This window comes from Calidris pugnax, unplaced genomic scaffold (genome assembly GCF_001431845.1).
Source record: "Calidris pugnax isolate Ruff unplaced genomic scaffold, ASM143184v1 scaffold211, whole genome shotgun sequence".
Classification (NCBI taxonomy): Eukaryota; Metazoa; Chordata; class Aves; order Charadriiformes; family Scolopacidae; genus Calidris; species Calidris pugnax.
The window spans coordinates 2995918-3007672 of record NW_015091083.1 but is presented as its reverse complement, the minus strand read 5'-3'; the positions used below and the strand labels follow the sequence as shown (position 1 = coordinate 3007672).

General features: G+C 38.4%; 1 protein-coding gene across 2 annotated transcripts in view; it reads left to right on the top strand.

The window, feature by feature from the left end:
• Positions 1-886: 886 nt before the first annotated feature.
• The window catches only part of BTBD7 (BTB (POZ) domain containing 7), a 34752-nt gene continuing 23883 nt past the window's right edge, over positions 887-11755 (top strand). The window contains exons 1-2 of one of the 2 annotated variants that reach the window (XM_014957665.1): positions 887-1074; positions 5978-7057. In XM_014957665.1, the coding sequence (XP_014813151.1) occupies positions 993-1074; positions 5978-7057 (1162 nt within the window). In that variant the 5' untranslated portion in view covers positions 887-992. The remainder of the gene's footprint in view (positions 1075-5977; positions 7058-11755) is intronic. The other variant, XM_014957667.1, reaches the window with a different exon arrangement.

Here is an 11755-nt window from a genome sequence, read left to right as displayed (position 1 = left end):
ACTCAGAAAGGACATGATGTTGGGACCATATAGCAAATATAGGTACACCAGTGACAACACAGTAGAATTTGCCTACATGTTCATAATGTTGAATGAAGTCTAAGGAATTCTTAGTATAGGCTTGATCTTTGTATCACTCTTTCTTGCCTGTGTGTTTGTGTTTTGGATGGGGGCACACATGTTCTGTTGACAGTAGGCAGCTTTCCATTATGGTAACTTTCGTTTTGCAGTATTAATATTTTAACAGTGCCAATGTAGGAATACATTAGAATGTGCTTTTTATACGTGCAGCAATGAACTTTTGTTCAAATTTCCTTGGGTTTGACTTGCTAAATGCCTAACAAAACAATAGATGAGTGCTTAAAGGCCTTATTTTTACTATTATAAACCTACTTCTAGGTACTAGTCTAAACTTGAAAAGTAGGACTGAATGAGAACTACGTAAATTATATGATATCAAAATGCTGCTGAAAGCAGGTGATGGTGTAACCTCCAACAGGATTGTTTTATTCTGCTTTCTCAATCAATTTGGGATTTTCATAACAATGTGTAAACACATCAGTTTATGGAAAGTTTTGGTATAATAAAAGGAGTGTATCTAGTCTAGACCAACTCTTACTTGAAGATTTTTTTAGCTAAATTCTGATAGCCATCCTGTTCTGTATTGCAGTTTGTCATGCTGATTTGTGAATTACAAATTATTTGTGAGAAAAAAAAGTAGTATTTTTATCTTGGTTTAATCCTTCAAATAAAAAGCTATCTTGGAAATATTTTTGAGGTTTTAATTTATGAAAATACTGTGTGCTGGAGGCTGAGTTTATTTCATCTAAATCACATAATATCTACTAAAAAAAAATAAAGTAACTTACTGGTGTTTTTGTTCTTTAGAAATGGAGGAACAGAATGCTGGACCTGGGATTGAAGATTTATAAAGGATTATGGGATTATACATTGAAGAGCCAGCAGGCGGAATGCCTGAGTGACTGAAGAAAATGGGTGCTAATGCATCTAACTACCCTCACTCGTGTTCCCCAAGGGTAGGGGGAAATTCACAGGCACAACAGACATTCATAGGTAACTCTTTTCAGTTATCTTGTCACTTACATAAATGACTTGCTGGATTGTAAATGTACTGGATTTGATTTCTTGCAGTAATGTTAGCCAGAGCTTTTATTTTTTTAGGTCATCAGTTTGAATCCTTTCAAGCTCAATTGTGTGTGAAATTTGGTGCTGTCCAGTATCTGTTTGGCCTACTTATGACATGAGTTGATCTGCCATTTGCTAGTAAACAGATGCCAGGTTATTTAAATAAAATAAAACGGAGGTTTTTGATAATTAAACCATGCACGCTAGTTTTCCTGGTTCAAGAGCTGTTGCTATCTGTTCATAATATCTCGTGTTTTCTACTCTTCCTCCTTATATTTTCTGTGAAACTGTTAGAGTGTATAAAACTCTTGACCATCAGTATTCATTGTAGTGTTGGCATTGTCTCTAATATGAGTGAATTACTCCCTTATTGCTAGAAGGGATGTCTCTGATAATAAACCTGTTAAAGTAACAAGCAGTCTTGAAGACAGCTTTTTCTCCTGTCCTTTTCCCATTCCTGTAAATGGGAAATGGGGGTACTTACTGTCCTAACAGTATTATTTACAAATGAGGACCTTGCTTAACTGGAAATGTGAGTTGAAGTGCTCTTAAGAAGTTATTCTCATCCCAGTCATAACTGGGGCAGGTGTTACCTTTGTGTGCTTTTCAGTCTATTGTGAAAGTACCTCAATGTAGATCTAAGTACTGTCACGCTATAAATAATAAATAGTTATGTGATGAATCTAAAAGAAGGCAGTTTTTGAAAAGGTAGCTCTTGCTCAAAAAAAACCCCTAACCCTGACAGTCTGAAGAATGATCTTAGCAGTAAATAACATAAATACTTTATAAACACTTTTTCCTTTATGCCTTGACTTGCAACGCTGTGATATTCAGTGTTACTTTTTTTCTTAATCACCACTGAAAGCACAGTGATATCCTTAGCAGAGGAAAAATTGACTTGCTTTGTACTTTTTTTTCTTTTGTCTACGCTTTTGTGATACTTCTAACTTTTGGAGACCTGAGTAGAGGACAGCCCACAAACTGTTACCTGTGACCTGGGCTAAAAATTCTGTGTGTGCTGTTGTAGCATGTCAAGGGAAAGCTCTTGGTACTAACGTCTTGGATATCCGTGTTGTAAAGTCCCCCTTAAGGCTTTACGTATTTGAAGTGTATCATAACAGTGGTAAAAGGTTTGCCCCAGTTTATATAATGTGCTTTCTAAAGTCACAGCCAAAACACTGTTATTACATGTCTTGGTGTTTATTTGTGTCTATATTGAATGAAGGGAAGCCCTTACAGACCTGAGAAGAGGCAGATCTGCATGCTGAAACACCTTCTGAGCAAGTTTGAAGAGGGAAGATTTCCAAAGGCTTCATTAAATTCCCCCAAGACTTTCCGCTTCTTATGCGGAAGGTTTTGCTGCTGCTCTTCATTATTAAATTCAAAATAGAAACCCATTATGTAGTGCGTCACAATAAATTTCTTGATCCCCATTACCTGTTGAAAATTGTGGTAGAGACTGTTTTTTGAGGAAGGTCTAAAAGTGTGTGGTGGTCTCATTTTAGGCAAGGCAGATGAGTGGTCTGGTTAAAATTCTTGCTGAAATCTTCTGATATTATATTTGCACTTACATGAGCGTGCTGTCTACAGCACAGGCGTGTGTCTGTTCTTCCCACTCTGTGGAGTTTGGCTCTTTGTCATCTTGACTCTTGTTTGGGTGATAGGTTGTGTAGCTGTCTCAGTAGAAAATAGATGTATCCTAAATTGATAGCTGAGGTTTTCATCGCTTGTCAGAATAATGTTTCAATGTTAAATCATCTTTTACAGATTTATTTTTTTTTAATGTAGAAGGCATTTGATCTACTTACTACCCCAAAGTAGAACTGGAAATATGAGGACTAGAGTTAAAATAACTGCATAATATGTATTAGTTGCCTTATTTCTAGATACACAGTTTTGTTTTGGACATGTTGCTTTACCATTGAAGCGCTACACCACGTTAAATTGTAAATGTAGGATGAATACTGGAAACTGAGAGCTTATCAGGGAAAGCACAGTAGTTTTATAGGATGAGCTGCCATGTTAGTTGACTTAATGCTGAATTTGCTTACCCTCCATGAAGAGGAGGTAAATCAGTAAAAATAATGCAATGCTCTTACTGTAAAAAATACTTTTGTTTAAGCAAAGGCTGAACTAGTCATCTCTTGCTGTTTTGTCTACAGTATTCAGGAGGAGGATTTCACACCATTTTCTAGAGTGGTACATCTGCTCAAGATGTTTATTTTTAACTAGAGCTCTCTAATTAGATTTTAAAATGTGTAGGTATGCAGAGGACTAGACAGATACCATTATTCATTGTCAAGTGCCCAAGTAGTTCCTCTTGGTAGTCATCTGTTTCTTGTAAATATTTGTCTGTTCAAAGCTGGATATGGTCTAGGGGCATTAAATAGCTATTGCTTTTTAACAGCATTTAATAGGTTGGTACCTTTTAGTCTAGAAGAGCGGAATAAATTTCTGTTTCCTATTTCTAATGTTGCTGCCTTGTGAAGGAGTACAGGCAAGTCAAAAAGGGGCTCTTCAAAATTCTTCCTTTGAGGGATGCAAAGCCACCATCTGTTGAGAACCCAGCCTCTAGCAAAAAGCAGTTGTGCAGTGGCACTTTTATAGCAGTGTTTTATCTATTTGTAAGGGTTAATAGCACTGTTTGCAGTACTTCTGAAGTTAAATCTTGTAAGTAGCTCAAGCTACACAACTATTTTAGTGTCTTGTGGTAATTCACGTGCAAGTAATACCTCATGGCAGCCTTCCGGGAAGAAAGAAACTGAGACTTCTGCTGCCCTACTTTTTCTTCAGCAGTATGTAAGAGAGTATTCTGCATACTCAAATTTGCCACTGGAATCCAAAATAGAAATGAGCTGGCATGTTCTCTTGGAGCAGAATCTATTATTAAAGAGTAACCAAAGTGTATTTATACTTCTATTGTGAAATGTAATCAATAATCTTTAAATGGAGCAGAAATTCTAGGCTTGTCTATATCAGCAGGAGGCTGAATCTCTGCTTTTCTGTTGTAATATGGAAGGAAGGAATTTTTATGGTGGATTTTGCAACACAACCTCTCTGTTGAAATTGTCTTGAGTTACTGAAGAGTTATCTCTTCATATAAGTTGATATGTTTATTTAATGTCTTGACACTTCAATTTGATTAATAACATTTTGCCTGGTCAAAGAAAATTTAATATAGCATGGATAAAATGGTTAGAAGTGTTTAGTCAAAGACAGCAAAGTTCCTTCCCAAAGTTTTCACTTATAGAGGAATTGTTAAACCATTGTGTTGCATGATTTGGGGGAGTTTTAATTAGCTTGGCGTAAAAGCAAATGTATAAGGTTACTTGGAATTATTGAGGCCTAAATAATACAATTTACAGAAATCTGAGATTGCTGCAGTTGTCTAATTTGAATTGCTCCAGTGGCTTTCAAAATTCAATAAATACTTACATGAAATAACATGGTGACTAATAAGCACTGTGTTTTGACAGACTGGCCCATAACATCATTGTCAAAACAGCACAGCAAAATAGCATCATGTCAAATCTACCCAAAACAAATGGAACTGTGAGAGAGCGATGATAGAACAAATTATAAAAGGCCCTAAACACTCTGGTGGTTGGATGTGCTTTGAACTTAAAGATCTAAAAAAGGCAACAAATAGTGAAGCTACACAAGTGTACTAGTGTTATGTCTGAGGTTTTTCACCATCTGGCTTAGAGTGAAAATACTGTAAATACAGTTAAATTAGAAAATAACCCTTTAACATGAGAGTCATGGTTCTGTTTAAACTATAGTTTTTAACTACTTTTTTTACTAAAACATTGCTTCACTTTTCCATTACTTCTAGAAATGCAGATCCTAACTCTTCTTTTTCTTACTGAATTGCTATCAGTGTTATTATATGTGCAGCTATCCTTGAACTGACAATCAGCAAAGGTTCATTTAGCAAAAAGGGCCAGGTATGCAACACAAATAATGTTGAGGGGAATCCATTTTTCATTTTGACATGTTTGGTTCGTAACATAATTTACCTATAAATGATTTTTGAGGGGGAAAAATAATTACATGTGTAGCTTAAGTGTATAATGCTCTGTTGAAAGGACATCTTTAATAATACAGTGAAACTTACATTCTCCGTATTCTTTTAAATAGGGTGTACGCACAAATTAGTATCTGTGGTTCTTTGGAAAGGAGCCCATTTTATGTGTATGACTTTTGGCATTACTTGATTATCGTATGACAGGATTTTTACTTTCTTGTTAAATTTGCATTAAAAATTAGTTCATTATCCTCAATTTCCCTGAATGTTTTGGCCCTGTGTTCTCTTTTCTTCCTTTTTTCTTCTGACTGTGATAACTATCTGATGCCAACTGTGCTTTTCTTTTTAAAATGGTACTTAATGCAAGAACCGCAGAATTTGAAAAATGCTTTGAAGGGGGAGGAGGGAGGTGCTACTGTTTCACTGAGATTATACAAGCTTTTAAAAAGGCTGTATTTTTCACCTGTTACAGTTAATACAATGACACTTGTAACATTATGACCACAATGTTCTCCTTCTGCTTAGACAGGCGTGTCGTACTAAGTCGACTGGCACTGCTTGACTCTTAAAATTGAGTAAATTTAAAAAAACAAACCACCCGAAACTTTGTAGTTGCAAAAAAAAATTTTTTTGTTCTCAATGGCTAGAAAAAAGGACTTCAGTCAGGCTTCCAACTTGTCAAATTTTCTGATCTGAGGAGAAGGAAAAATTGTGTAACTTGTAGAGACACAGTGTGACTGTTCGGGTGTTATTGTCCTTCAAATTTAAAGAATAAATATGTTCAATTTTCCTTTCTGCCTTCAGGGACATCATCCTACTCTCATCAAGGTTATGGCTGTGAATCAAAGCTGTATAGCCTTGACCATGGCCATGAGAAACCTCAAGACAAGAAAAAGAAAACCTCTGGCCTTGCCACCCTCAAAAAGAAATTCATTAAGCGTCGGAAATCTAGCCGATCTGCTGATCATGCCAAGCAGATGCGTGAACTCCTCTCAGGCTGGGATGTCAGAGATGTTAATGCATTAGTAGAAGAATATGAAGGGACGTCAGCCTTAAAGGAACTTTATCTACAAGCTAATTTGGCAAGACCAGAAGCCAGGACGCTACAAAAAGACATGGCTGAACTGTATCAGTACAAATATTGTACTGATGTAGACTTAATATTTCAGGAAACTTGTTTTCCTGTACATCGTGCGATATTGGCAGCAAGATGTCCATTTTTTAAGACTCTACTTTCTTCCTCACCAGAGTATGGGGCAGAAATAATAATGGATATTAACACAGCTGGCATAGATATGCCTATGTTTTCTGCTTTGTTACACTACCTTTATACGGGCGAGTTTGGAATGGATGATTCAAGATTCCAAAATGTTGATATCCTTGTGCAGCTCAGTGAAGAATTTGGAACACCAAATTCCTTGGATGTTGACATGCGCGCACTGTTTGATTACATGTGCTACTATGATGTTGTTCTTAGCTTTTCATCCAACTCTGACTTAGTCGAAACTTTTGGTGGGAGTCAGAACTGTCTAGATGAAGAGCTCAGAGCTCACAAAGCTATTATTTCATCACGGTCTCCATTTTTTCGTCACTTGCTGCAGAGGAGGATACGAACTGGTGAAGAAATCACAGACCGAACTCTACGAACTCCAACTAGAATTATATTGGATGAATCTATCATACCAAAAAAATACGCTAAGGTCATTTTGAACTGTATGTATACAGATGTGGTGGACCTCTCAGTTTTGCACTCCAGCCCTTCAGTGGGCAGTTTAAGTGAAGTTCAGGCTCTTGTGGCAGGAAAACTCAACATGACTAGGGCTGAAGAAGCTATGGAGCTTTATCACATAGCACTGTTCTTGGAGTTTAACATGCTTGCACAAGGTATGTAATACTGTCCTTACTGTAGAGTATATGACCTTATTAGAACAATTTTTTAGCTGTTTGGCAGTGTGAGTATCCCTATTGAGTCTTCCCATCAATGGCTGACAATTCTTTTTAAGAAAAGGAATTTATTTTCCATCTGTAAACTGTAGGCAATGCATCTGTGTTTTCTAGGGACAGAAGAAATGCCATGTGAGAGCTTTTAACTGTATTACGTGTCATTATTGAAGCATGCTATTTATGTTGAATATGTATAACTGGTCTTGATATTTGTGATCTTCACCAACTTTTATCTGCAAGCCATTTTTGGGGTATAAATGGCAGGGGAGGATACAAGAGATCCTTGGTGAACAGAGGAAATATTTAGACTTGTTTTGAAGTGTCCCTATAGGAACAAGGCTGTAAACTTGAATGATTATTTCTGTAGTTTATGTCAAAGAGGGTAGAATAAGTCTGCAATCTTGTGACTGGAAGGTAAATTTAAACAGTTTAATTGCACTAGTCTTAGGTCCTTAGTATCTGTTTGTTGTACAGAACTGAAGGCGGGGCAGTCAGTATTTTCAGACTTAGTTTGAAAAGTTTTACTACTGTCCGTTATTCTTGAAGATCACTTGAATCTTGATAACGTATTGCCTGCACGTGGAAGCTGGGCAGGGTTACTGTGACCTCTGGTGAGGTGTCAGAGCACTGACAGGAAAAAGCAGGTATAAGCACTGCAAGAAGAGATCATATTTTTAATGGGTTCTGACAGCTACCTCAAACTGTGAGTGATAGACATATGGGAAACTAATCAGAACTATTGTATCTTCTGTAGAGATTGGTATTAGGAAACTAATTTTTAGATGATGCTGAAAGTTGAAATAAACCTATGGCAATAGAACTGGAAGAAGACAAAGGAGTTGAGTTCTCTGAGAAATGCCGCTACAGAAATGCGAAGTAAGTGTTCTGAGGTCATTAGGTGTTCTTAGGGTCATTGAACAGCCCAGGGTGAAAGCTGATCTGGTCCAACCTTTCACGAGAAGGACAGCCTAGATAAGACTATCTAGCACCCTGTGCAGTGATGGGGACTATACCATGTCCCTGGGGAGGTTGTTGCAATGAATGATTGTTCTCACTGTAAAAAATGTCTTACATCGAGATGTCTCCTGGTGCAACATGTACCTATTCCTCCTTGCTTTCTCCTTGTAGCTCCTTGTGAAGAGAGAGCCTCTGTCCTCTTTGTAGCTGCCCTTTAGGTACTGGAATACTGTGATGAGGTCCCCCTGGCCTTCTCTTCCCCAAGGAGAAAAAAAATCCTGGCTCCTTCAGTCTTTTCTCATAGGGCAGGTTCTCCAGCCCTTTGATCATCTTTGTGGCACTCCTTTAAACCCTCACCAGTCTGTTTTGCATCTTATTTTTGTTGTTCCCCTATAAGTATGTCTAGAAACTTAATGTTGAATGGAATGCAGAAGTGGCAAAAGTTTTACTGTAGTGGAACTACAGTGTTAAATTCATTCCTATACAATATTTGCAAGTTAGTAGTACTTGAGAACTGGATAATTCAGTAGATCAGCTGAGAGCAACCCAGGAAAATGAGCTGAAATTAAAAAGGTGATATAAGTGCACAGTTTCTCAGTTTTGGTGCCTGCACATATACAAGTGCTAAAAGGATTTAGGGTGCTTAGGGAATACTGATGAGGGAATTAAACTGTGAATGAAGCCCTTGGTAAGACACTGAATAATTATGCACTGTTTCATAAATGAACAGGGTGCAATTCTTTCCTCAGAGTGGAAACCTAAAATGTAAAAACTGTGATCTGGAGGTGCTCTGATGAAGCAGCTACATCAAAGCAGATAAGCAGTGATAGATAGAGGAACTCAGAGAGAAAGTTGGGCAGACTTAGAGGGAAATGGCTTTTATTTTTTAGGTGTTGGTAAATGCTGCGAAACAGAACCGATGTTTTATTTGGTGCTGAGTTTCATTATTTCTGCTCACTTTGAGCATGCTTGGGTCAGCGTGTCCTAAACCAGCACTCTTTTCAGTAAGGCACTACAGATCAGCACTGCTCTGCAATATACTTTTTATGAGTCAGTGGTAACAAGATCTTAAGGAGGTTTTTCCCCAACACCACCTCAAGGGGAGGAAAAAGAAAGGCAGCAGCGGGAGCTGCGATGGGCTGGCAGCACTCTGGCAGCATGCTTGGGTGCCTGGAACCATCGAGTGCAGCACTGCGGGCTCAGTTTTGCCCCTCTGGATGAACCCGAGCTGTAGCATTTTGGGGGGTGGTCACTGGGAGGAGACAGAGGGATGCAGTGGCCTTTGGAGGCCTTTTCTTCTTTCCCGGGTAAATCTGTGTATGACCACAAAAGTGGTGAGCTCTGGGGGGGTGGGGAGGTTGTTAAAGGAGAGAAATGCAGTAAAACCAGGCAAGGGTTGAAATTTATTATATTATTCAATACTAGCAAAAGTAAATTTGGCACCCCTTCAGGTACTGAAATTCTAGATGTTAACTTGAACTAACAAGGATTTTACAAATCAGTGCTGCGTTCCCTAGCTACAGGAGAAAGCAGTAAGCAGTCTGTAGAAAATCTCTATATGCTGGTGAAGTCAGTGTCTTATAGTTTCATACTTAATTTGCTGAGTTCATGTTTAGGTCATTGGTACTGTGCTGACACTGAAGAATTGTTCCGGTATAATCTTAAATTAAAAGGAAGCTTATTTAATCAGGGAAAACTGTATGCCAGCATTTGACTGACAGATTACTTAAAGTATGCACGGTAGTAGTGACCACCATTCTTATTTTGGTACTTAACCATAGCACCTTGTCCTCCCTCATTATAATACTTAACATGAGGTAGATGAGAGATCTTTGTTTCATTATTGTGCTTCCCATCCCCTGATTCCATAGTTAGGATACTTCTGTGCTGGAAGCTGTCACTCAAACATCTGACTTCTGGCATCACTCTGCGTAATATCTAGAAGAGACAGCATTATGCAGGTGTTGGAGACCCCTGAGCAGGCAGTTCTCAGGAAATCTCTTAATTTGGTCGTCTGACAGCACTTTCCTGCTCTGTTGTGCTGCAGGTGTCCGGTTTTGCCCAAGTTTAGACCAGTCCCATCAGTTGGCTTTTGCAGTAGCAAAAAGTAGCAAAAAAGTTCCTTCTCTAGATTTCCATACCCCACTGGGTCAAGACTTTTGACTCAGTTCACTCATGCTAGCCAATTGCAGACTTCCTAAGTCTTGTCTCCTTGGTTTCCTGGAAAATATTTTGGGCTCATTATATGTAAGTCTGGATACTATTTCCAACTCATTTTGCTCACTTTTACTCAGTTTTGGCTGGGTATTTGTAACTGAGTGTCAAGTGAAGTTGATGTATTTTAAAGCTTCTGATCAACTGTTTTCATTTTCAACAGATTTTAGTTTGATTTATCTTCAGGGACCTTCCTAAGTATCCAGATGTTGTCATTTTTCTTCATTTTCACCAGATGATTCAGCTTTGACTCTTTCCACGGAAATCTTCTCCTTCCTAACACAGTGATACTCCTTTCTCGGACTATTGTATTTTATTAGATGATTTCCCTATGATGAAGTCAGTGATAGTATGGGTATGTGCTATGAATCTTTACTGTCCAAGTAAAGCAAGATTACTTTATTTAGAATTTATCCTGGCTTCAGCTTGGATTTATTTCAGCCGATGAATGTCACCTCTTGGAAGAGAAACTGAATTGGATCTTTGAATGAACTAATTTGAATAAATGAACTATCAGCAAACATATCTCATCTGTAGAGCTGATCATGCTGAAACCCATTTGTACCCAACAGAAGAGAGGCTGCTGTTAGGGGTGCTGCAATATTTGTTAACTATCAAAAAGTGAAGCTCTTCACTACTTTCATAGAGACTGTGGGGATTAGAGTCCTTTCTAGGAGGTTTGTCCACTTCCCTTAGTGAAGTGTTTCTGTGCTCTGCCTGCTTATTTCTGTGCTCTGCTCCTGCTTTTGTGTCTTCATGCTGCCTCGCTGCTCTCTGTCAGCTCTACTGGTTCAATCGTTTTAACACATTGACTCTCAAAGATCAGATTTAAAATCACTTATCCTTTCCTCTTCTATAGCACAGTTATTAAAACCAGATCAGTTCCCTAGTCCTGTTCATCCTGCGTTGTTAAAATAATCCCTCCTTGCAGTCTTACTGTGCTGCCACATCCACTGCTGTTGCAGAGAAGTTAGTCTTGAGGTATCTTAATTTTATTAGGTAGCTCTGTTAAATGAATCCTCTTCTGCATCTTGGCTCTTTTGCTTTGTCCTGGTTTGAAGTAAAGCAGAACAAATTTTCTGTTCAGTAATTTCATATCTTGCTAGCCCTCTTCTGACTCTCTGACATTAGGGGCATATTGTGGAGAAAACTGCTTGTTCTCGGAGTGGTAAGACCAATGTTTGTGCTTCATGCCAAGGAATGGTTTGCAGAGAGGCTCTTGCTTATACTTACTGCTATAACAACCAAGGTCAGCCAATTTCTTTTTTTTGCCCTGATAGAGGGTGGAAAACAGAAAAAACGTAGAGGGGTCACACCTGTGGGGAGGATTGGACAAGACAGGTGACCCAAACCTGACCAACTTGGGTATTCCATCCCATCTGCCCCACGCTCAGTATAAAAGCTAAGGGATCACAGGGTCAGCTCTTCTTCGGACATCAGCCGTTGAAGAAAAGACTGTCTGCTCAT